Source organism: Anabrus simplex, chromosome 3 (genome assembly GCF_040414725.1).
Source record: "Anabrus simplex isolate iqAnaSimp1 chromosome 3, ASM4041472v1, whole genome shotgun sequence".
Taxonomy (NCBI): Eukaryota; Metazoa; Arthropoda; class Insecta; order Orthoptera; family Tettigoniidae; genus Anabrus; species Anabrus simplex.
In genome coordinates this window covers 306,986,987-307,014,806 of record NC_090267.1, presented here as the reverse complement: position 1 = coordinate 307,014,806, position 27,820 = coordinate 306,986,987, and the positions used below count along the sequence as shown (strand labels likewise).

The following is a 27,820-nucleotide window of genomic DNA, read 5'->3' as shown; positions in this document are numbered from 1 at the left end:
AGTATCATCTCATAATTCCTCTCAGAGAACTGCCCCAAACACTGTTAAACAATTAGGAACTAATTTTCACCTGAACTGTTTTATCCCTTTAGGTATAATCATTTTTGATGTCCTCCATAATATATTACAGTGTGCCTAATAAGTTTCGAATGCTTTTCTTGTAACAGATATTGATGAATGCTCTATTGGGAATGGTGGATGCCCTCACATTTGCATCAATGATAATGGAGGTTATCATTGCAGCACCATTGATGAAAACAAGATATTAACTTACTCTACTGAATGTGTTGGTAAGAAAACATATTTCATCGTCATATTTATTTTTAATGGATCAGTGTAGGCAATTAATACTAAAATTAAGCAGGCATAGAAAATTATCATAAATATCTTATTGGTTTTATCTTCATACCAACTATATTTTATGATTTTTAGAGAAGCTGAGATGCCAGAATTTTGTCCCACACCAGTTCTTTTAATTTGCCAGTAAATCTGTCAATATGAGGCTGGTGTATCTAAGCATTTTGAAAAGGCACTGGACGAGCTGGGATCAGCCTCACCATCTGGGGCTCAGAAAGTCTATGGTCCACAGTCTGAGCCACTCATTGCAGCATAGGATATTGAAGAACAAGTCACATATAAGGAAGCTGTATTACACTAACATGCCAAAAATCTTAGGATAACAATATCTGAATTATATTTCAGGGGTGTCACTATATGTTGACATCTTTGAACTACCCAGACCTGTATCAGGTGTGATCTCGCATCTTGAGAGTGAGTGTAAACAACAGTCTAGTAGTGGCAAGACAATGTGAATTATCATCTTTCGAACAAGGCATGATAGTGGAGGCCAGATGGATGGAACATACAGTTGTTGAACTTGTTCGGACATTGAACATTCCTTGATTGACTGTGTCACGTGTGTTGTACTTCCTGTTAAGATAATAGTCACCACCACACCACCACTAAACAATATTTACTTTGGCTTGGTAGGTTTGTTATTTGTTGGCCTCGTCTGCTGTTTTACCCAAAAGTTTAAAAATGTTTGATTGTACTGAAACCGTTCAATACCATGTTAATAGACATGTCAGGAAACCTAGTAAGTTGTATGTGCCATTTTTTGCATCACTTTGTGAGGTATTTGATTGCAAATAGCATCTTATGCCTTATCCGAGATATGAACGACACTGGATGAGTTTGGAAGCTGGAACTCTAAATACTCTTAAGTAGAGAGCTAAGCCCTGGTTACAGCGTGACCTTGGTATTACCCTCTCTATTGTGCAAGAGAGATGATGAGATGACGCGAGGCTCAGGAGTCTGCTTGTGTCAGAAGGCGTGGCTAATTAACAGGGTTTCAACCTAAGAACTTTATAGTACTGTCACTTCCCTGCCTATCATGGATACCAACCCACAGATTTTGTGGGCTTACCAATAATAATAATATTGTTAACTCACTACAAGCCCAGGAAAACTACATAAGAATGATCAATATACTCTGCATAATTTGCAGTATCCAATGATGTAGAAATGTAGTTTACCTCTTGACACAGTTTTAATTACGCCACTTAGGGCAGCATCGCAGTTATAAATACCAGATGGCCCTTGGGGGTTTCTTAACTCAGAGCTAGGGAGTCCCCATCATCCTCACTGGGTGAGCGCCTAAAATCCAAAAGATGCATTTGTAATTACTTTGAAATGCACAATCAGATTTGAATCAAAATAGTTCAAATTGAGTATCCATTTGACTTTGGAAGATGGCTACTAACGGAGTGAACATGTAAATGTGGGAGAGGCATAACCTTTCCCTAGTAAACTCTCCTAGTTGGCTATTTAAGGAGCTTCACCTCATGCATTTTGGTTTATTCTCTGTCATGGTTTGTGCGAGTCAAGTCACGGTGCAGATTAAGTGCATATTTATAGTCATTGTGTGATAGGTGTGTGGTAGGGCAGTACTGCGTGTAATCAGTACCCTTCTTGTGAAGGAATGAGCATGAGAGATTATTACAATAATTGATATTCTAAACAGGTTAGGCCAATGAACCTCAGTTATAGGTCGGGTCATGCTCTCTGTGCTCGCGAATGTGCAGTTGATACTATGAGCAGTGAGCTTGTGTGAAGCTACCAGTGGTTATAGAACCAAATAGATCAACTTAATCATACTAGCTAGAGATGAAAATGAAGGGGTGAATTTTGTGATTGGATAGCTGAATTATCAGGGACACCATCAATGATGAATAGGGTTTGAAGAGTGACCTCTAGAGACAATACTCGCTGTTTGGGGTAGTCTACCTCGAGTCTGTGAAGGGATGCCTCCAATACCCCCCCTTGCCTCTGGGCATGGGCACCCTTCATGTGGCCGGCCGCTGAGTATGTAGCAGCTAGCACAAGACAGCGGGATTATGATGTTATTTCGGCAAATATTTACACTAGATTAGTGTAACATGCTATTATACAAACCATTTCATGATTATGACCAAACATTTCTCCTTTGATTGATTAGTAATTAGCACATTTCGATAAATAATATTTCAATTATTGAAATAAAATAAAGAGTTTTGGCAACGCCTGATATCAGGTATTTGCCACTTGGAAGATTAAGTACTCTCAAAAATGCTATGAACCATTTAGAAATGCCAATTATACAACAGTGGTTAACAACCGAACTTAGTGTATTTGTGTAATTTATGTTATTTTCTTTACGGTAATAATTGGAGAGTGATGGTATATTCGTGATGGGTATATTTGCCAAAAGGGCAAACAAGATCATTCACTTTTGTAATGAAGGGTGAATATCCAAATGATATTATCAAAGTGAAAGGGAAGAGTCCCTAGTATTTCCCAGTGAATCTGAGATATACGCGATGTTGAGTGGTTTTGACTTGCGAATGTCAAAAATGCAATGCAAGACTGAATAACAAACTCATAAAGACATCAGATGGCATTGCCCATGCGATGAGTTAAGTGTAGCATATCTCAAAATTGCCATGCAGGCTACTTAATTGGCATTTCATGTATGTACAGGAATTTTTATGAATAAAATAGTCTTTTGAACTAGATAAAAATCTGTTCTTATTCTTTATTAGATTAATGTATTTCTATCACTATAGTACCCTACTTTCAAGATATTTATTTTACATGCCCACTTCTTTTCATCGGACAGGACCATGACCCATATGGTCTTGAGCAAAGTTATTGCTCAGAATGAAAGTAGGGAGGGTGGTACCTTGATGCCCGGGTTTGATTGCCCGAGGTTCTTCATCCATAAGATTTTCATCCATGACATATTTGTGAGGCATGATTTTTATACTTTGTACTCTGTCGATGCCCTAAACAGGTATCATAACTTTGCTGAGTGAATGGTGTGAATGAACTATAGTTGTATCTTACATTTGTTGCACAGTTCTAAATTCAAATTGTAGGATAATGTTTAGTGCTGTGACCGATGTAAAGTAAATATGGTAGTCATTCTAAATAGGGATTCAATGGTAGGAAATTTGCAGTGTTGTTGACATACCCTTGTTAAGTTACATCCTACTGTACATATTTTAACAATACACGACATGGGATAAACTGAATGAAAGAAGAATAGAAGCAGTGCATAGCTTTACCCAGATATGAAAGAGGTTTGTGACTTTTGTATCATGATACAGTAGACCTACAATTGTTTTTTTCTATGAATTATCTATAGCATTTTAGTCAGCTAAAGTTGTGATCAGTCATTTTGTGCTGTTACTAATTCTAGAAAAAAATGTCACCTGATTCACTATACAAACATTCTATTCATTGATTTGTATTCAGACACACTTTGGAGTTACACAATGAAAGGCTCTTGACCAAACCTCAACTCCTTTCAATATATTCCAGCTACAAAGAGACTAGTCTGTCTCTTCAGTTGAGGAGAGTAGTGCTGTACTTCCTAAATTCGCAAACTGTTCAGTGTGTCTCCAATAGTGTACCATGTAATGTGTATAATATTTTGGTTTTATTTCATGTATATAGTCATGTAGTTGTATAGTTAGTAATGCCAAATGCCATTACACTTATTTTCTCTTTTTTGCTATTTTATCTGTTATGTACTGTTTAAGCACTGAATTTTTGTTTTGATATAATATTTTACTTTTTAATTATCCTGCATTGTTTTTCCTTTTTTAATATTATGCTTCATATTTCTTTTTGTTTGCTGTGTAAAGCTTTCTTTTCTTATTTCTGAGTGAATTGGCTACGCGGTTTGAGATGTGTAGCCGTTAGCTTACATTTGGGAGATAGTGGGCACTGTTGACACCCCTGAAGATGATTTGCTATTGTTTACCATTTTCACACCAGGCTGTACTGTAATTAAGGTCATGGCCGCTTTCTTCCCAGTCCTAGTGCTATCCTATCCTATTGCCGCCAGATGACCTAGCGTTGGTGCGACAGAAAAAAGTGAATAATACTTTCCTTATTCTACATTCCTCAATTCATAATTAAATATAGTTTTTTAATTGATAATTAGAGTAAGGTCCACAAGACCTTACTTCATCATTGATAAATAAATAAATAAATAAATAAATAAATAAATAAATAAATAAATAAATAAATAAATAAATAAATAAAATTAATACATTTCAAGATGACCTTATTTTATTTTTAAAATGTATTGAATTTCACACATTTAATGCCAAGTTTTTGCTTCCAGGTTCATATATAGCCAGTTCAAAATATCTTATCATTGGTTTAGCCTCTGAACGGAATAACATTTTAAAATTATTTGGAGAACAGTTCATCTTAAAATTTAAAGAGCTTGGCATCAATGAATGTGATATTCATATTCAAAGAATGCATAATGTAAATGCAAAAAGGATATATCGAAAATATGGAGTTGCTGAAGGAAAGCCATTGCAAGTTACTTTGGATGTCATCTGCAAGACAGTTAATGTGACCAACTCTTGTGACCAACAGTGTGCCATAACAAATGCATCTCAGGCACTTTGTAAAGCACTTTCACTAATGAGAAAGGCATTATCTGGATCATTTTATGTCATGTGAGTATTCAGCAAAAAGTAGGTTACACTAAGTATTTTTTATACTCTCTTGTGATGTGCTTTAATCAACATCATCTGTTGATTAGAAGTGAAATAGTGATTTTGTGCGGTCATCTTTTTCAACATTTCTCTTTCCTCACTACCTGTCCCTCCGCACTCAGTGTACTACCTATTCCCTAGGGGTGCTTGCCGTTTTATAGCATCGCCTTGCACAGGCACTTAGCAGGCGAGTTGGCCGTATGGTTAGAGTCGCATAGCTGTGAGTTTGCATTTGGGAGATGGTGAGTTCAAATCCCACCATCGGCAGCCCTGAAGATGGTTTTCTGTGGTTTCCCATTTTCACACCAGGCAAATGCTGGGGCTGTAAAAAAAAAAAAAAAAAAAAAAAAAACCGCACAGGAACTTAGTCATCTGTAACTAATAAAGATGTAACACAGAAATATTTTGCTCCTCTGTGCAATGCTTCTTTCTTCTTCTGACCTGCTATAGATAAGTTGCTCTTCAACTATAAAGGCTGTTTCTGAAATAACTTTTAGGACTTCCAGACCGACATCCTCAATTGAACATGAACATACTGAGTAAATTTCATGCTTTCGAAGGTAGCATCTGCATTGAAGTGTTTGCTCTGTATCTTGGGACAGTAATCATTGAAATAACTTTGGGGAGGTACGTTTTTGCAATTTTTGAAACTCCTCGACCAAAGCTTTTAAATACCATGGTGCTGTATTTACTTTTCATAAACTGGCTGAATAGCATTGGTATTATTTGAAGGCCACTACAATGAGATTAATTTGCACCTCTAAATGAGATGACATTAATTTTTTTTAATGAACGTTTAACTCCTCTGATGAGGTTTATTTGAGGAAGGGTGGTAAAAACTCATTACGAAGATTCATCTTACTTCATACCCCGCCCTGTAGAGAAACGGGACAAGAGTTGGGGATACATCATTAATGAAGGTCATATCAGTGTGATGTTTTGACATGAATATGTCTTACGGCTGGGATGTCATCCAAAAATTTGTGTAATGTAGCATGACAAAATGTGTGATGAAGTGACGTCACATTAGTTATTACCGTAGGCCTTGGTCGCCAAAGATGCTGCGGCTGTGGGTTTGTATAAATAGAAGTGCGTTGAAACAGAAAGTGCACCTCAGTGACATCACATCGGTCGTTACCGGGCGAGTTGACCATGCGGTTAGGGGTTCGCATCTGTGAGCTTGCATCGGGGAGATAGTGGGTTCGAACCTCACTGCCGGCAGCTCTGAAGAATTTTTTCCGTGGTTTCCCATTTTCACACCAAGCAAATGCTGGGGTTGTACCTTAATTAAGGCCACGGTTGCTTCGTTCTCACCCCTAGGCCTTACCTATCCCATCGTCGGCATAAGATGTAAAATCAATAATAATAATAATAATAATAATAATAATAATAATAATAATAATAATAATAATAATAACTTTAGTTGTTACCGTAAGCCTTGGTCACCAATGATGCTGTGGCCACAAGTTAAGTTCTGTTGACATAGAGTTACAGTTCTCCTTGAAATAACATTGAGTTTCATTTATTGAAAAATATTTTCATGATCATAAGCTTTTCGCAAAAGGAAATGATTTCTTTTTTGTTTTTATTTTTGATCCTATTGTACATGAAGATCATGTTCGTAAGATGCATTTCTCTTAATGAACAAAATGTTTATACTACTGAAGACCATGACAATGATTTGATTCCTTTAATGATTTACCTCGTGAATGTCTGTCCATAAACAAGAAGATCTTGTAAATAAGTTTTTTGGTTTTAATTTTTTGACTGTATAATGCCAGTGACTCACTGATGATTGCTGTGGTACTTGGAGGTCATGCCAGAACAATGTGTGTTGTGTTGTAACCAAACCAAGTGATGGATGATGGATCAAAATGTTAGTCCACTCACTTTCAGTAGCCATCTGATGTGGGCAAGCTGGCCAAATACATTGTCCACAAAGAATGCTGTTGCACTTCACTTATACTGGTTCTACTGTGGCCATGCACTTTCTTATGTGTAGTAGTTACTGCAGTAGACATTCACACTTCATTGAAAACGTTTGTTGAATACTAATTTTCTCAGAAAGTAAGTGCTTCTGAAACACGAAACTTGCACAATATATCTTATTTTCATTCAAGAATGTCAGTCTAGATATCCCGAAAACCATTTCAGAAATACCATATGTAGGGTCTATCCTTCTTATCCAATTTCCCAGAAATATTTTGGCCATATAAAAAATAAAAGTTGATGCTGCTGCTTGTAGACTAGTTTTTAAACAATGAGTCAACTGATCAGTGGTATAGTAATGCCATTTTTATCATCGACAATGATAATGTCGTGGAGAAATGGATTAATTTGACAACCTCTGAATGTGAAGACTTATACCTTGAATGAAATTATTTCATTTCTATTTTTTATTAAACATCCATAAAGAATGCTGTTGTACTTCACTTATACTGGTTCTACTGTGGCCATGCACTTTCTTATGTGCAGTAGTTACTGCAGTAGACATTCACACTTTATGTTTAAAACGTTTACCATATTAAATAATTTCTATCTGTACTTTAATTTAGGCCATGCAAGCTTCCTTCCTAGCCATAGCCCTTTCCTATCCCATTGTCACCAGAAACCTATCTCAGTCAGTGCGACATTAACCACTGGCAAAAATGGAAATAAAAAATTCATAAAATTATCATATTCTCTATATACGATATATATATGATGGTCATCATGATGATTGGTTGTTTGAATAGAATGTGGTCATTGCCCTTATATTCAAATGAATGGAAAAATTGGCATTAATGCAGTTCTACAACAGTGCTTTAAGGGTTCATTTCCATTCTTCTGTTGTAGTAATCAAATACCAGGCTTATTTTTTTATTTGGGTACGTACATGTGACTCCTTGTATTTCAGTTCACCTGTGGAGTACTGTTTTGAAACATTTGCATTTGTAACAAAGTTAAGACTGATATATTTTCTATGTTGTGCATGCTGTAAAGGAAAGTTTTGCAGTATTGCTCTTTCCATCAGACATTCCACATGAATTGCCAAGTAAATTTGAACAAAAGTGGTGACTTAATAAATTCATGCATATTGATCTCCACCCATGATATTCTAGAAATAATTATTAATGTGCCCAGTTTAATGATTTACAAGTAATTTAACACTTTGCACAGTTCTCTTATTTGCCATGTTTTAGTTTTTCTTGAAACTATCTTTGAATGATTAGTATTACTTTACAGAGTTGAAAACAAAAATTTGTCTGCAATTCCAAGAAGTTTCAGTGTTCAACAAATGTACACAAGCCCTTGTCACACAAAAGGAGAGAGAAAGAGAATAAAGGATATCTGTCTAGAGCCAAAGAAAGCGGGTTCACTGACACAAGTTGTGAGAAAGATAGATGGAAAACTGGAAGCAAGGTTGAGTGCACTGAGTAGAGGCACAGCTAGAAATATTGGTATGTATAAACTGGAAAAAGTTGGTTCCTTTCACTATTTTAATCTGGAGGGTTGTGTTATTTTATATGTAAGTATTGTTTTAATACAAAAGATTAAATGTGTAATGAATCTATAAATAACATATCGGTACCAGTAATGTATCACACAGCTTGCTATAAAAGCCAAAGAAATGCATAAAATAGTATATGGCCTCTTTCAAAGGAATCTTAAACTTCTTTATACAGGACATTGATGCTGCAAATGTATTGGCAATTAGATTAAAATCTGTCTGCCGAGTTATTGTGTTTTCAGTGCTCAAAATAGAATCTCTTTTGAGTTGTTCCTGTGACTCAAGGTAGCTTGTAAGGTAGCTTCAGTCTTGAGAATGAACTCTCAGCCATCTTAGTTGTCACAGTCAATGTGGTAAATAAAATATAAGCTGTATAAATGTCAGGGAATCTGGCAGACAAAGTTGAATTATGACATATAATGGCTTTAACCAGTTGTTTGATGATTATAGCTTTATTTTTAATTTTTAAATGAATTGAAGTTAACCTTTTGATAAGGAAAAAAATCAATCAGATCCCCAAAAATGGTTACTTAAACATTTTTATCAGCAGTAAAGCTCAGTCTGATGAAAAGTTTGGGACTCAACATTTCAAATTTGTTTATTACTTGTCTGAAGGACTCTAAATGTTCTCTTTTTCAGAAAATTAGAACATCCAAAACTTTAAAATGGAACTTTACTTCGAACTTCTTTTTCACTACCTTCATTACTTTTGTCATAGCTAAGTTTGTCAAAGTGGTGTTTTTTTTTTTTTTACAATATGGAGTCACTTCTTTTGAAATTAGGTTCTGTTCTCAATAAAGTGCAAGTTCTATACTTGAGTCCTTAATTTCTGCAAAAGAATCCCTTAATTGTCTTAGCTTCTCATAAATGTTGTTGATGAAGTTATCAGTGTTTTCTTTATATCAATAGATTTTGACTGAAGGTAGTTACTCAGCAGGGTTATGAAGGAAAATATTAGAAAACATTACAACTAAATGAATGAAATTGAAATTCTCAAGTTGTCTTTCGAGACCACAGGATTCTGCTTCTTCTTGATGATTTTGTGACTTCAAAATAATTTCTATTAATATGACTTCGACTATGCAACAAAAATAATATGTTGGAAAAAATGAAGAGGTTTTGGGAGAGGAGGAAGATGATGAAAGCTAAATTCCCAGTTAATACTTTGAAGACATAGATGAATGTGGTTTGATTTAAGTGCTTCAATGTGGGCATAAAATATGTAAATAAATAATGATTTTATGTCATCTTTGTACTGAAATCTTACCATCTTCAAAACTTTGCCTCTTGAATTTCATCTTGTCGGGCGCAACCACTTGAGATTGTGTAGAGGAATATTGTTTTTCATAAAGTGATCCCTATCTTCTAACATTTGCATGCAAAAAATGTTGTATAAACCTTCCAGGATATCAAACAAAACAGTGACTTCAGGAGCACCTTTTACAGCATCGTTCAGAATGAGTTTGATATTATGAGGTGCATAAAGAATACATTTTGCATTTTCCTGTAGTTGCAAAATTTTTGCTTGTAGTCCATTGTAAGCACCTGTCATGTTATTTGTGCTATTATAGGTTTGTTCCCTACACTTGTTTAGGTCTATTCTTTGTTCCTCAAAAGAATTAATAATAGTATCTTTAAGTCCAGATGCTGAAAGGTCATGTACTTCAGGTCAATTTAACTTGTTCTGAAAGTAGATTAATGAGTACATTCTGCACATCTTGAACAGGTATTTTATTTTCCCTTCAGGTCTTTCAATAAGCTCTATCAGTACTGGATCATACATTGCTATAAGTCCAGTCAAAGAAAAAAAATTGCCTCCTTTCACTTCTCTGCTTTGAACTGTTCTGGGTGACTTCTTAATATTGAATTTTGTTGAGCAAGAAAGAGGGACTCGTTTATTAAATGGTAAAGAACTTGCCTCTAAATGTTTGCCTGTTTTCTTATTTGGGATACTGGTGCATGATCAGCTGTGTCAGACAGCTCATGACTCTAGGTGCCATGTTGATAATTCATGTGTATTTTTCTTACTAGGAACTTTCCAGTCATTTATACCATCAATCCAAGCATAAGAACTTGATTTTCTTCTGTCAGCGAACAACCAGCAGGGTTCACTGTAACATCGACTCAACTTGGAGAGTAACAGAGGCAGATTCTTTGAAGCTAGAAATTTTATGAAGGTTCCAAAGTTGAACCTTGAACATGTCATATTAAAGCAGTGAGTTAGCTGCAGCTGAATAGCCCTGCACAGTTCTAATTACATGAGTGAGCGGTGGGGTGCACACTCGACCGCAGCATGTGTGCATATATTTCGCCAGTAATAAGAGCTGCCCAAATGTAACTCTTAACATCACATGCACTTACCCTTCTATGTTTCTTGGGATTCTAATTTTGAATTCAGAACCTTCCAGTTAAACTAGTAGCTAATTTTTGGTGAGTTTCCTATTTGACATGGATGATTTTAGCAAAATTTCAAAGGAGGTTTGAATAAGAGTCCATTAATAGTTTCCTTATAAGCTGCAAGATATTGACTGTTACCAATTTCACATTTAATTTGATTTGGTGTGTGTGGGCAAAAGTCACTAAAGTCAATCGGTTTAAACCTGCAGATCGTTGATATTCTGTTGGTGAATGTGTAGAGAAAAAAGTTGGGCACCTTGGTGACACACTTTGACTAGTTAACATCTGAATGGCAGCGATATTGCCTACTATTGCTCCAAGCATCTCATTTAATTTAAGTAGGTGAAAGATGCAATTTCCAGTTTCAAGTTGTATTTGCTGAGTGATCAGTTACAGTAACCAGGCCTATTACAGAATGAGTTCTTGCAGAGTTAAATGAAGGAGTGAACAGTACTAAATTCTAAAAACAATCAAAGAAAGAGCTGTAAGAGGAATCAAAATCTATCAAATTACAAAACTACAAAAAAAAAAAAGAAGAAGAAAAAAAAATTTGAGTCGAGAGGTCTCAGCAACCAGGTACATACAGTCAATTGCCTCTGACTTACATGACAATATTTACAGTTCAGAAGATACAAATACTACGCCATTGTTCCTCGGCACGTTTCATACTTTAATACGATATTATTGGAAATACTAACCTAGTTACTCAGTGTGTTAGTTTTAAGTTGAAGTGTTTATACCACTTTATTTTAACCTTAAACATCAAGTTCTCAAGCTAACATTTTGCCAATAACATTATGGACTCTATACTCAACCTTTTATCCCTTTCAGACCGTGTACGCACAATTGTGCGGGTTCATATTTTATTTATGTCTGAGCTTATTTGATGTTTTCTTGGCGCTAGACTGGACTGCAGTGCTTGTGCGGGACACGTAGCATGTACTTCAGCTGTTTTTATTTAGTACTTGACCACCAGGGGGCAAGAAGAAGAGTTTAAAAATACAGTTCATTAGGAATATGGCAGAAAGCAGTAATGCCTAAAGTAAGTATTTATTTATTGCATTCATATTAATCTAGAAGCTTTACTGAATATCAGAATATAATCAATGAAGTGTGTAGATTGTGTAGCAAACGTAAATTGTGAACTTACAACATCGTACGTAATACCATGAGGTTTTGAATGTTGATATGCACAAATGTGCGGGCTAGGTTTCCTTACAGCCAATGCATGCAGGAGTGCTGGGTGCTGTCACAAAAAGGACTGTGAAAGAAAAACTCGTACTCTACATGAGAAATGTAATGTATAAGATTTTAACTGTTTAAAATCGTTCCACACTGTAAAATAGAACATTTGATCATGTACATGTGCATATTCACATGTACTGAGTTGAATTTTTTATTTTTTGCCAGTAGTGAATGAAGTCCTGACACGCACAATTGTGTGGGTTCTGTTTTTCAGCCGATAGTTCTTATTTTGTAAAATAAACTGTAAAAACATGCATTTAAGAGCATTTTAGTAAGTTTTTGACATTTAGACACCTCCAGATTTCCTTCAGGTCTGACGACAAGCTGCTGCTGCCAAAAGGGCAGTAATAGCAAAACTCCTCCTCAATGTGGAAAATGTAACGTTTACTTGTGTTTGAATGAAGATTTAATTGTTTTAAATTATTCCCCACTGTAAAATAGAACATTTCATCATGTACATATTGTACCCGTAAAAATGTGTTCATATCTTTAAGGCGCTTGATATTAAATTAACGAGCATGATTATTAACCTAGGGAGTGGCTTTATCATTGGAGCTGGTACAGAGAGAGCTATAGTTATCAATTTTAGAGATTCTTTTGATAAATTGAGTTTATTGATCATCAAAAGCAAGTTCATATCACCTTTGTACAGCAGCGTGGAAGTGTCGTGGCTGGTTGGTACCTCCAAGTCCTGGGATGGTGCTGGACATCGACTGGGCAGGGACCACACCTGCTCGGATGAGGAGTTCTGGAATGTCTCGAGGTTCTGGAAATGTCTCGATGTTCTGGAATGTCTCGAAGATTGGCACACGTTCCTGGGTTCGATTCGAGACATAATTCACACTTGAATTTCCTGCACGGCACTCCACACATTCATGGCACTGTCTGAACAGATATGACCTTTTAATTATGGTTACTGCACTCTAGATATTAAATCAAAACATTCTGGAATAATCACTCGAAGAACAAGTACTGGTAGAAATGCAAGTTTATAATGCAAGCTCACTGTAAGTCAGAATGTTCTAGAGGATTACTGTCACTACAGTCCTAAATGCATAGTTCTGAAGATTTAAAACATATTGGCAATGAACTGAATAAGTAGCACTCCGAAACTGTCCTGTTCCACCAATAGGCGAAGTGAATAGCCATTAAAGAAAATAATATTTGAAAGAAAAAGTCTGATTTCATAAATTATGGATCACTCAAAATACTGGAAAGTTCTAGGCTTTCTGGGAACGCGATATGCTTATACTGAATTGTCACAGTCTTTAAGAATCAAAACACAAGTCCCTGTGCAGCACTTGGAAAGTATTGCATATTTCACAATTAAACGTAATGTTGAACGTCCCCTAAGTTTCATAGTCTTTACAAGGCATAAATTCAATGAGGCACTTGAGAAAACAAGTCATATCGTTCACACAAAAGTTTATGTTGGTAGGGCACAAGTTCATCCTACACGCTTGGAAAATTTCAATGTTCCAGAAATTGATTCAAAAAATACAAGTTCGAATAAGTTCGAAACGTAAGTTCAGTGTGGTACGGTACACAACACTTGTGAAAATTCAAAGTCCTTTCAATCGTCGTCGAATAAGTAAGTCCCTATGTGACAAAAATAACAAGGTTCCAATGTGTAGAAATAACAAAGTTCTGATGTGTCAAAATATTAAAGTCCCAACACGACACTCGAAGAAAATAAAGTTCCGACGACAATGTTCCAATATGTCACCTTAAGAAAATGATAAAGTCTTATCGCGACACTTGGCGAAAATAACAAAGTTCCAATGAAACGCTTCAAAAAAATAACAAAGTTCCTAAATGGCACTTTAAGAAAATATCAAAGTCCAATCACGACACACGAAAAATAACAAAGTTCCAATGTGTCAATATGACAAAGTTCCAATACAATGCTCGCAGAAAATAACAAAGTCCCATTCAGGCACTTCAAGAATATGATAAAGTCCCGATACAACACTTAGAGAAAATACCGAAGTTCCAATACTTGGATTTCACAGACTGTCAACCAGAAGTTCGACACACACAATACTTCTTCTGTCACCCGTGTCACAGAGACGGCGGAGTGACAGACACTGAATTCGTAGGTCGGGCAGTCCTCCTTTTGTACACGTTCGAATGGAAGTGTCTAGAACTCGGGTACTATCTACCCTTATAACTTCTATAATACTCGGTGGATTTTCTTGAAATCTGGACAGATGACGTCCATTGTAAAGGTTTTTAAGATGGCAGTGTCAAAATAGCGATACAGTAGCTCAAAATGTACCTTTGAGGGTGAGCTGGAACATTACCATATATGGCACGAATAACTGGCTTACGGCGGCCACGTCACTGCGTTCGGCGGGCTGCCTACCTTCCTCCTTGCGCGAAGTTCAACAAACGTACTTCGGACTTCTCTCGTAGCGGCGTTCCCGGTACAATATGTATATTCACATGCATTGAGGTAATTTTTCTTTTTCGTAAGTAGTGATGTAAGTCCTGACACACACAATTGTGCGGGTGCTTTTTTTCAGATGTTAATTTTTATTTTGTAGAATAAACTAAAAATATATGTATTTAAGAGCATTTTAGTCAGTTTTTGACATACAAACAAAAATTCACACCGCCAGTTTTCTTTCAGGTCTGAAAGGGTTATAATCATTTAACTCCATTGGTTGTTATTTGCCCCCTTTGGGTGGGGAACGCAGACGAAGAATAGACCCACGGTATCCCCTGCCTGTTGTAAGAGGCGACTAATAGGGGTGACCAAGGGATGATTGAATTAGAACCATGAAACTACTTGTGATTAGTACCATCACGCGGGGAAAGCCATGCGTCGCCTTTACTTGCGAGTAGTACCACTATGTTAGGTACACAATAGGTTTGTGATTAGTAGCAGCAGAGAGTGGTTCACTGTGGGTTTCCAGTACCTGTGATTAATACCGCTATATGCGAAACATCACGGGCTTACGTTGCCTGTGATTTGTACCATTAAGTGAGAAACATCACGGGTCTGAGCGTTGCCTGTGATTAGTACAACTATATGAGCGACACCGTGGGTCTGCGTTGCCTGTGATTTGTACCCACTATGTGAGGAACACCACAGGATAGTATGAGTCCCTGTTATTAGTACACCTATGTGAGGTGCACCACGGGTTTGCATTGCTTACGAGTGGCGCCATTGTGTGAGAAACACCATAGTTCTGCCTTACCTTGTATGATGTACAATACTTGTGAGTAGTACCATAATGTTTGGAACACCATAAGTTTACGCTACCTTTGATTTATACCACAACTTGAGAAATACTATGGTTCTACTTTACTAGCAATAAGTGCCATTATGAGGGACCGTTGACCAAGATATTGAACCTCTTTAGACAACAAGCATCATCGATTCAGGATTGTGTTTTGGAAGTAGTCCCTTGGTCTGTCATATAGTTTCTGGGAAGGTGAGGCATTTTGGGTCGGATCCACTGATTGTTTTAAATTCATATTCATCCATTCATTCTTCCTCGTCACCTTTTGAATTCTGGTCAGTGGATGAATTTTGTACTTTTAAATTGTCATTGCATTTCATCTCATTTCGTACCATCAGAGGCCAATGACCTAGATGTTAGGCTCCTTTAAACAACAAGCATCATCATCATCTTCATCATCGATTGTAATTTGGTACACATTTTCTTGTTTTGTGTTCTTCTTTCTGATTGGACTCTCAGTCCACTTTTGACTTATTTTAACTACAAAATTCACTTTCATATTTTGGATAATTTTATGTACTCAGTTCTTAGATATGTTTTATCCTGTTATTTGATTTGTTTAGCTGAAGATGATCAGATTCTTGATCGAAACTAGTACTGAGATGATAAGAATTTTGAATGAATACTTGAGTTAATTTTAATTATCTCAATTCTGATGTATTGATTAGGTGGGCCTATAACTCTCATTACTATTAATAAAGAAAAATTACACCACATCTAGTACATCACTTCAACTAGTATATTTTCATTCTTCTGTAACCTTTTTCACACAACTGCTACCTTTTCTCAGAATTTGGAAACAGTCTGTCCTCAGAAAAAACACTATTCACCCAGTATAATGTGACATGCTATACATTATGAGTTAAAATTGTTGTCCTGTCAACAGAGACTAATAAATAGTAGGAGCATCACATTCAAGTGCTTCATTTTTAATGCTTTGTATAGATATTAAGTTAAAGGTTCAGTCATCTTCTGAACCTGAAACTATTCTGCTCACAGCATTTCATAGAAATTGGAGATGTATTAACTGAAAATCGAGGCTTAAAGGATCACATAATTTCCTTCAGGCTATCACTGATACTCTTCCTGTTACCTGCCACTAACCAAACCTCTATTCCTCTTAAAAATTCTCCAGCCCTTCACACTGCCACCAGTACCTCTCTTGTAATGCCTATGCACCTTTGCAAATTAAACATTTCTCTTTGAAAGAGATATTCTAGAATATCTTCATCAATCAGAGACCTCAAGAAAATTTTCAAATATCTGTCTCTTTCCTTCTATATTTCTTTTCTTAACAATATAATGGATCATATTATATTTCATAAGTGAACAGATTTTGAAAATAACAAACAACTGATGATTCAGAAGGTCAGAGAAAATGTAGATTTCTTAGTATTAATCACCCCACTGTCGGCAGCCCTGAAGATGGTTTTTCGTGGTTTCCCATTTTCACATCAGGCAAATGCTGGGGCTGTACCTTAATTCAGGCCACGGCCGCTTCCTTCCCACTCCTAGACCTTTCCTGTCCCATCGTCGCCATAAGACATATCTGTGTCGGTGCGACGTAAAGCAACTAGCAAAAAAAAAGTATTAATCATATTTTTTTAAATTACTGATTTTAGCAAAACAGTTACTTGAAATCCAGCGTGTATCTAAAGTCCTATTGCACACTTTGAGGGCTTGTACAGGGTCAGAGTAGATAATGTTTTGAATAGGAATCCATGTCCAGAAATGTACTGTCTCTTCGCTACAAGCAAAACACTACCACATGTTTAAATGTCCAGCGTCTGCTGCATCAATAAGAAGAGTGTAGTATGTACATTGTTCTTGCAGTGCTTCTGCATTCACATACAAGTGGCGACCACCCACTTCAATACAAATATTGTACCTGCATGTCATGTTCCAGTACACTTGCTCACAAACACCTAGTAGTAAAAAAATCCACTGCTGCCATAACCTGCGCAAGCAGATCTTCCCCTCACCCCACCAGATTCTCATGAATCTGACTCTTCATGCAGCCTCATATGAAATAATCCCATGGTAACAAATCCTGAGAAAGTTCACACCAATTAATTGGGCCACCACAGTCTATATGATTTTTCATGAGAGTTTAATCCATTATATCCATTTTCATTCTAATCGTTTGTTGAGATGACCTCGGACTGCACGTGTCAAGTGAGGTGGTTTGCTATTTTGTTGAAGCCATGTCCTGTCAGATTTTCAGTGGCACATTTGCCAAGAGCTTGTACAGTACATCCTACTGAAATAATCAAGTATATGCCACCCGTGAGGTGAGGTGGAAGAAGGTATGGCCCATTCACGGAGCCGTCCAGAAACCCTGCCCACACGTTGATGCCGTATTGTTCCTGAAAGTCACAGCGTTTTGTAGCTTGTGGAATTTCCTCAACCCAAACATGGATCTTGCATGAATCGAAAACACCTTCAGTGGTGAATTTGGCTTCATCTGTTAAGTGAATGTGCTAAACTTGGGCTCCTTCACACAGCAGTGCACGAACCATATACAGAACCAGACATGCGGTGCAAACTGTGCTGGTCCCATTGTATGTACCTTCTGAGGGTGATATGGATGTTACTGCTGCTCATAAATAACACACCAGACAGTGGTGTGATCCACAGTGAGTACATGTACTTTAGAAACCCGCTTAACCAAACTTCGCTTAACCAAAACCCGGCTTAACCGAAATATTCTGGCAAAATTGTATTTTAATATTTTGTTTTTACCTTCTTGTTCGTAGCCATCGATATTAGTAATTCTCTTTCTATATGTGCTGAGAGCTACTAGGCAAACCCTATTTTTATATTATGACTTATGCCAGAATGCAAGTGTAGCATAAAACAAAACAATTTCTTACCCTCTTGTTCGTTCCATGATATTTTCTTTTTGAACAAGCAGGAATTAAAATTACTGTATTATTATTATTATTATTATTATTATTATTATTATTATTATTATTATTGGTACGGCTGGGTACGGGCTAGGAAAAGCGGCGGCCCGAAGGGGCTGGATAAAGGTCGTATTAAGCGAAAAATACCAACTTCAATTAACAACGAGATCTCGCCAAGCTTCTTTAATTACAAGTTTGAAAACTTTAACTCCTTTAAGAACATCAAATAACAACAATTTACAATTAAGAAGATAATACCCGTATATACATTCAAAATTATTACAAAATACTAACGAGGGAGCCAGCCCTCTCTATCAGGTACAAGTTCACATGCATACGTGAAGGGTTTCGCATTGCAACTTCCCGAACATAAGCCGGGGATCAATAAGAAATATGAAAGACCTTCAGATTTTACGATAAGATTGAGGATAAATTAAACATGGCCTTCCAGTATCTTAACCAACGCAACGCCCAAAGGCACATAGAAAATCCGTAGTGGATTACAATAACGTAGAAAAACAACACCTACTTAACCCCACTATGGAATGTTTCAGCCATGAAAGTACTTTCTTTAAATTGAATCAAACACATCAACTAGAAATCTTAAATAAAGATTAAATCCAAAGCACAAATTTCCTACCATTACACAGTGACAAATCTCGTATTTACCTCAGGCACCTTCCTAAATTTCGACATCTTAAGGGGACAGTACAATAGCAAGATCCCTTTCTCTCTCTTACCTCCGTGCTAGCGTGCCAGGTTCGACGGGTTTCAAGGCAAGCCCGGGAGATAACAGGCTGCACTCAGTGCGAACAGCAGAATCGCCCGGCCGGCCGAGGAAAACGACCATGAGCCGCGCAGCGGTCACGTGGACCGAAACTCCCCTCTAGAAGAGAGGGGAGTTGCGGAGGGGTGTGAAGCAAGAGAGAGAGAGAGAGCTCGGAAGGGAGGGAGGACTCTTCAGGGTGAGAATACTTCTACATTTCCCTGAAGACATGCGGAAGGGGCAGAAAGACATTTATTCCATAAGAGGGGCAAGGATACGAAATAAAATACATATAAATACATCAAATTACACAATACATAATACAGCTTGCAAGGACACACAATGTAAAAACGCTGAAGAAAGATAGATATTATTATTATTATTATTATTATTATTATTATTATTATTATTATTATTATTATTATTACTGCATTATTCGTCATGAAGATTATGCAGACGACTCTGACCTTGAAAATAGCAGTTCTGAGAATCGAGTTACAGCAGATGATGGATTTAATGCATTGGATGTAAGATTGGTTTCGAGTTTTTATAAAAAATACAGTACCACACTTTATTACAGTACTTTAATAAAATTACTGTATAGGGCCTACAGTAATCAGTTCAGTAGTAAAAAAGTTTAATTATTTCAGATTGCTTTGTGCTTTCTTGAACAAAGCAATGAATCTACAGCAGCTGATGTATAGTTGATTTAACGGTGGCGCGACAGCGCTGCACCAAAAAAGAAATCAGAAGAAAATCACTGATTTTATACGAGTGACAGTATGTAAACATTTTGATGTTAATATACAGTATGCATGCCTTTGCTGGCGGGACCTAGTGTTTACAGTGCACTATGTCTTCTGGTATGGGCTAGAGCAATCTTGTTACTTTCATTGATCTGTCTCAGCTTTATCCTTGGCTTTGACAAAATGAAAGTGACTGAGGTATGAGTGATGCTAGTAATTCCATTCCTTCTGCAGCCAGTCCCTGCTATGAATGGTATGAAAATATTGCTCATAGGGTCGGTTGGTGCATGCATTTCAGTGGGCTTGGCAGACTGATATGTAATAGCAACTTCTGGCCCGGTGAGGAAAGCAACGGGAAACTACCTCACTCCTCATTTCCCTAGTATGCCTCTTCAGTGATGCCTAGGCCATCTATGACAGCTGATGGCAGAGCTGTTGAGGATCCAACCAGCCTTCGGGCTGAGGACTAAACATACACATACATACAGTATGCACCTTTACTTAACAGAGTTTATGCATTTTTATTTCGATATTTAACTTCTGAAAATATTTACCATGTGTCATCCGAAAAACGCGTCAACCGAAGTGGCTCCGCCCCCTTTATTTTGGATAAACGGGGTTCTGCTGTACTATCATCCAGGTATTTGTCCTGTTCAATTTCTTGGAGTATGGGCTCTTAAAGATTGGGTGCGATGCCACATTGGGGTACCACAGTTGGTCCTGATGCCGATGAATATATCTGTTTCCCAGAGATGCTTATTAACTCTGGCAAAGAAGATGTGCAATTGTGTCTGGCTGTGTGGAAAACACTCGTAGTTAAGCCGACAAGCAGCCCGCCCATTACACTTCGTTTTGCCATACAATAACATCGTATCAGCTTACTCATTAAACATGTAGTCAACCATGTTCAACAGCAAGGTACCGCCTCGTGTATGACGGCTCGATACCGCGATTGCTACAAAGATGAAAGATCAAATGATGGTTGCTTTTCTGGGCAATTCATAATGATAAAATGTTCCCTTTATGTTAAGCAAGCATAGGTCAATGACTTACTACACAGTGAATAGCATGTGAAACAGCAAATAGGATGGGTAGCAGACACATGACACTTGGTGATCATCATTAAAAGACATAAGTAGTCAACTTCGCTCATTGACACAGAAGATTCAGGACATCTAAATACGAGTTGGTGTTTTGCATGTAGCAGGGAAAAGACACATTTCTCAACATGGGTTCCTATTCAAAATATCATCTATTCAATCCCCACTACAAGCCCTCAAAATGTGTAATAGGAATGTAGATACATCCTTTATATACGAAGCCAAGTTAGTGATGTATATTGTTTCATGTATGAATGTTTACTTTTTTAGATGATTGTTCTGCTGGCACTTACTGGGAAGAAGTCAAAAAAACTTGTGAATTGTGTATGAAGAACACATATCAACAAAAATCAGGTCAAAAATATTGCTTGAAATGCCCAGGTAATTCACAAACAGATGGAGAAGGAGCAACAAGTGTTGATGATTGTAAAGGTAATTAGTTTTCTTGAAGTATGATTTTTAGAGGAAATCCTCTCACAAATATGGCTCTCAGCACTGTTTTGCTTGGAACAGATAGTGAGTATTTGTTAAGTAATTCAGAGGTAAATACCATATTTCTCTGAATCCAAGATGACCCTGAATGCAAAATGACCACCACTTTTTCCTTCAAAAATAATTAAATCAGGCTTAAAAAGTGCTTTGTAAAATCACATGAATGCCTTTCTTGTACAGTGCGCATTTTTAGACTATTTTTGTCTTCATGTAAACGCCGAACATTGGCTTTAGTTATGCCATATTCTTTTTGCGGCTGCACAATTATTGTTTATTTCTGTTGGTTTAATAACCATCAACTTAAAATTGGCATAATAATATCAAAGAGAACCCGTTGAAAATTTGCTGACAATACCTGTTCCACGCGTAAGCCTATCTACAATACGACGATCCTTTGAAAAATATACCTACTGTCTATAAAACTGTTACTCAGCATCAGGTACAACCGGCTGCCGCTACACGCACGCCTCACTTGCTGGGTTCGACCGACTTCAGCGGTTCGCGATATATAGGCCTAATAACGACAAGAATATTGAAGGTCAATGAACGAGTTTATTGCGCCGTGGTACGGCCATTGTGCCCTTGTATAATTCACGCACATACCTCACAATTTCATCTTCAATTTCTTTAAAGCGGGCCACTGAATACATTTTTTGTACAGTACGCAGTTTTTAAGCTATCTGTGTCTTCACACTAATGCCAAATATTGGTTTTAGTTAGGCCTATGCCGTATTTACTTGTGGCTGTACAATTATTCTTCATTTCTGCATTAACTTAAAATTTGCATTATAATATTGATAGGAACCCATTGAAAATTTGCCGGCAATACCTGTCCCATATATCTTTACAGTATGACGATCCATCATGAAAATATTCCTGCTGTCTATAAAACTTAATTTTACTAAGCGTTAGGTACAGTAGATGCTCTGCCACTGAGTAGCCCTGCCCTTTCTAAGAATTCCAAGGCTCGCACGTTTTGATGCCATTCTGCAGATTTGATAAAATTTTTGTAGAGACTAATAGAATGTCATTCTCTCTTCACTATTTCCCAAGATCCAGTGAGTCACACAGAGGCACTGTACAACCAGTTGCTGCAGCTAGCAATGTATAATAAAGAGGCAGACATTGATTTTCAACGAGTTTTGTGTGTGTGCATGCACGGAGTGAAAAGAAGCAGCGTGGTTACCGTGGTAGCAGCAGTTGGTGTTCATTACTGTTAGGTCACGAATGCAAGATGACCCTTGATTTTTCACATGAGATTTTGAGAAGAAATGTGGTCTTGGATTCAGGGAAATATGGTATTTGGTTATTTGAGTCAACTTTTGTACCTTGGATATCAAATGGTACATGGTAGTAGCTGTGAGATGAGGTGCTTTATAATGATAAAATGTACCCTTTATGTTAAGCAACCATTTTGATACAAATATAGTATATGGTATTTTCATCTTCATAAAGTTGGAAAAGATATGATTTCTAGTTTAACCCCTCAGTGATGGGGAACATTCGATACCTCTTAGGAATTTCATCTCCGCTGCCTGTATTCTACTCTCCTCTCATTTTGTTGTAGTCCATGATCCAGCTGCATAAGTTAGTATGGGTTCATAATAGGTTGAATATAATACTTTCTTACATTTCTTCGAGATGTCTTCGTTCCACAAAATACCCTTACACTCTCGTAGAAGTTGTTTGCTTGTTGTATTCTTTTCCCAATTTCTTGGTTATCTTTCCATCTTCCGTGATCCCACTTCCCAAGTACTTGAAACTTTTAACCACTTCCAGAATTTTCCCATTCAGTTTTCTCTTTTCTCTTCCTTCCTTCCTTCCTTCCCCTTGTCATCACTATTGTTTTACTTTTCTCTGTGCTTACTTTCATTCCAAAGTTTTCTCTCTCTTGATTCCTTACATCTACTTGTTCTTGCAGTTCCATTTCATCCCCACCCCAGATAACACCACTGAGTCAAAACATAATAAAGCTGCATTATCGGAAAAGAAACTGGCGAGCTGTTAATAAATATGTATAACTGGCAACATGGTTAGAGAAGAGTCCTTTAGATCATATCTTTCAGGCATTTTACCGTGAAAAAGAATATACCCGGGGTATTTACGTGTCAACAAAAATGGGACTGACCACCTTGTGCCCGTTCGCACGTCTAAATGTGCCCGTTCGCACGTCCACGACAGATTACAAAATGGCGCCGACCTAAGGTATGGGCCTTGTAATCTAAAGCAAGCAAGGAATAGTCACCTGCTATGATGTCTCAGAGGGCCATATACTTCATGAAATGGTCATGTATTCGAGTAAGACGGACAGTGGACGGTGCACAGTATTGTTTTCAAAAAAATAGAAAAACATTATTATTGAAAATCTTCATCTTGGAATTTTTCACGGCATCGAGAGCGGACGCAATTACCGTAATCGTAATATTTCATTTAGAGAAGCAAAGGATTGCGTATAAAAGAAAAGAAACAATACAACGATTGAATAAGAATAAAGTATCAGTCTTCACCAAAATTCAAAATCGGTTAAGACGAAAATAAAAGTACTGAAGTCGTTACGAAGAAATTACGAATACGACGAAGAGCTACGAAGGAAATTAAAAAAAATAAGGATAAACGACGTCAAAGAAGAATAGTAAAATGGCAGCATATCGTAATATTATTAGCTTCAATTTTGAGTCTGTCAAGAAGATGATCAAGATGATGCACTGAATTCACATGATGGACCGACCTGGGAACAATTCATCTTGCCATACGACCAGGAAATGACCAGGAGATGTCAAGGAAGGCGACGGGAAACCATCCGACCGAGCCATGACGAAAGAAGGCGACGGGTAACCAGATAGAACTACCAGAGCGTTGGAGCGGATGACGTTCCAGATGTCATACCCGTGACCGAACCGAAGACCCATCTACATCCAATGGGAATGGAACAGCTGGACCAGGGACAACTATCAGAGAGCTAAGTCATTCATAACATTTTATTGTATAATTTTTGGTTTGCTTACACATGTACCTTAGGTATGTGCTGATGGCTAATTGTAGACCGATAATTTGGCAATGCAAGTGATGATTATCAACTAAGTGTGAGATAATTAAGTCTTAGTTACGATTGAATAACATTGCAGAAGTTATGCTATATCGACCAGAATACTTGTAGGAAGCGTGAGGTTTGAAGAGAAATATGAAACAGCTGGTTGAATTGACATAATGAGAGATTATACAGATTTCATTGATGTAATGCATAAAGTTGACGTCACGAATGGTTGTGCGCGGTGTAGATAGAAACATGGAATTACGCATTTGTTTGGTCCATAAAAAGGGCATTGAACTCGTCTGTAGGTTATGAGGAACTGCGACTTGTATATTTTATTAAGAAACAGTGTGGTATTTTTAACGTAGTCGTCAAGTTGGGAACGCGTTATATTATTATGGAGGCTACGGTGTTTATATTAGATTGATGTTGTAATGAGAATATGAATATGAGTTTGGATGAAAGTGTCGAGTTATGTATTGTGATTTGAGAAGGTTTTTACGCGGTGCAGGACCATCGTGTACCTGCAAGTTAAGTTGTGCCACACTATAAGTGAATTTTATGTTTTATTTGCGTAAGAATGCCCACACCGCAGGAGCTGCACAAGCCAAGGTACGAACTGGATTTATTAGTATAGAAGTATGCTCGTGACATAATTATATTTCAGTGAAGATGTTTTATAATGAATATTAAAATTCTACGACTTTGAATAGCTGTAGTTAACCAGAAACATTATGACACCGATATATATGAGATTATGTTTTTCCAAACCTCGCAGCAAAGCGCTTCCATGTTAATTGCAAGAGAGTAATGTAGCTTGCATTGTGGTTGAATGTTATTGAAATATAACTACTTAATGGGACATTGAACCGATAAGGGCATGTGTGGGACAACCAAAGATTATACTGAAGTTAGATAGATAGCTAGATCAGTTAATATTCTCCGTTTTAACGTACATTTTTTTTAACGAACTTCAGCTAGGGAAAGACTAGAGTAGGAGCCGTATTTAACAGGCACTAGGAAAGAATGCCTTAGTTCATAAGTAGTTTCAAAGCACAACGAGATCCTTGCAACAAAAACATGATTTCGGATTTTATTAAAATTTAACTTGAAACATTCAGATTTATTTTCGATTTCCTATAACTTAATTAGAATTACTTAACGAATTCCAAGTTATTCACACTAGACTTATTTAGTGTATTTGAGATGCATTGCGGCTGGATAGTGTATCCAAGTGAGATTGCTTAAATAAGACTAAAGAAAGTGAACTTTCGGAACAAGTTTATTGTGTCGATGTTTTACTTACATTTCAAATGCGAGGTGGAACTCGAATAGGACCAGTGATCTGTTGTAAATATGTAATTTTTGAATTTCAACTTCACAAAGGAACTGATCAATTTATTAATTTAAATACTGAATATTATTTTTGTTTATCATACGAGCCAGCGCTGACTCATTTTTTCATACGTATTACCAGTCAATTTGAATACTGCGTTACATAATATGGAAATTGGTAATTTAATATTTATTAATAAATATCTTGGTATTTTTCTACAATTTGCTGGTGTCATGAGTTCTTTAATTATTGTCTAGATTGTAAGTTAATTTATAGCGAAGTAAGGTATGGTGTAATTAAGTAATCATTTAACCATGGCAAGTTTCTCGAGGTCAAAACTCTAATAAGATAGTCGGCGATGTTTATTATAATGACGTGAGTAACGATGGATGACATTCGTGGGTCGGATTTTTCATGGACTCACGTAAAGCGAATTCTACAGTAGGATTACATGTCCTACTAGCAATAATTAAACCCTGAGGTATCCGCTGAGCGACTCCATTTCGTCAAACTAGGCTGTCTAACGACGAGTTAGAAAATGGAGGTATCGGGCAAAGAATGTTTAACCCGTTGGTTGCATTAAATCGGTCGCCCAATGTGGCGCAACAACATAAGATAGAGGCATCGGGAAAAGTTACACTGACCATTGGGTTACATTTAATTGGCTGCCCAACCGTGAGGCTATTTATGAGAAAGACACCGCGGGAAAGTTATAAAATGTCATACCAATCGTGGGGCCTAACTGAAGAGAAAAACACCGCGGGTAAGCACATTAAGTTGTCGTACCAACGTGAGTAGAAGAGAAAGACACCGTGGAAGTATAATGCATTAAATTGGAGTACCAACGTTGACAAGAAGTGAAAGACACCGCGGGATCGTCAAGAAAGAGATTGAATATTAGAATATTTCAGCTAGCTCCTATATTGTGACTGAGAAGAGAAGTCGCCGTGGGAACGTATTGTCATGGAATACAATAAGTTCAGATAATATTGATCAATATAGATAATAATATGTAGAGGTATTGTATGGAAAGGATTTATTAGGTTTGTAATATTTGCAAGATATATGACGAGAATCTGTGAAGAAGAAGGAGGTATAATATATATGAGTATAAAGTTATATTAAATGAAATGGTCAATGTTGAGGAGTGAATGAGGTTTGTTAAATGTTTATTTTCTTCTGGTCATGTTAATAATATGAGTTAATTTTAAGTGATTTTATTTAAAAAAAAAAGGGTTATTGCACATGTTAAAGACTATGTAGGCTTGTGTATGTTGAAGGTAGGTTAGATGCCATATAGTAATAACTTATTTATTTCTTTTGAGATCAGTTCCGGAGTGAATTCAAAATGATAAAATCCGAATTCATGGTCTAGTTGTTCATGGTCTACCTGGTAAGATGATGCTGTTTCCAGCAAGGTCCATCCATATCATAAGTGATTGAAAACAAGAAACTTTAAGCTAGTGCACAATAGTGACATAAGAGACTATTTTAGTATAAGTAGTTTAAGGAGTTGTGAATTGTTATATATATGTATGTGTATTTATACCCTGTGAACTTGGAGTATTGCTAGGAAACTTAGAGTACCTTAGGAAAATTGAAAAATTGTTAGGAATTTAAAGAAAGCATAATAGCATAAATAGAATTTTACTTGACGGAAATATGGCGATGCAAGGAAGAGTACAGACCAGAAGGGGTCAGGAAGAAGAAATGAGGGAAATACAGGAAAGACATGAGGGAACCCCGATATGGTTCTTAGAGTATTTGAAAAAGCAGGAAGAAGAAAAACAGAAGGAGAAAAAGGAACGGGAAGAGAAGGAGAAAAAGCAGGAAGAAGAAAAACAGAGAGAGAAACATGAACGAGAGAATGAAAGAATAAGACAGGAAGAGGAGAAGGAAAGAAGACGAGCAGAAAAGGAACGAAGATTAGAAGAGTGGCAACTAAAGCAAAAGGAGACTATGGAGGAAATCGTTAGCAGAATAGAAAGCGAACATAAAGGGATGAT

The 27,820-nt window shown here is 36.9% G+C and overlaps 1 protein-coding gene across 2 annotated transcripts in view; it reads left to right on the top strand.

Moving 5' to 3' along the window:
• LOC136867253 (signal peptide, CUB and EGF-like domain-containing protein 1) overlaps positions 1-27,820 on the top strand; it is an 81,844-nt gene that overhangs the window by 27,570 nt on the left and 26,454 nt on the right. For both annotated transcript variants that reach the window (XM_067144394.2, XM_067144393.2), the window contains exons 7-10: positions 168-290; positions 4,673-5,018; positions 8,283-8,497; positions 21,226-21,387. In XM_067144394.2, coding sequence (XP_067000495.2) covers positions 168-290; positions 4,673-5,018; positions 8,283-8,497; positions 21,226-21,387 — 846 coding nt within the window. The remainder of the gene's footprint in view (positions 1-167; positions 291-4,672; positions 5,019-8,282; positions 8,498-21,225; positions 21,388-27,820) is intronic.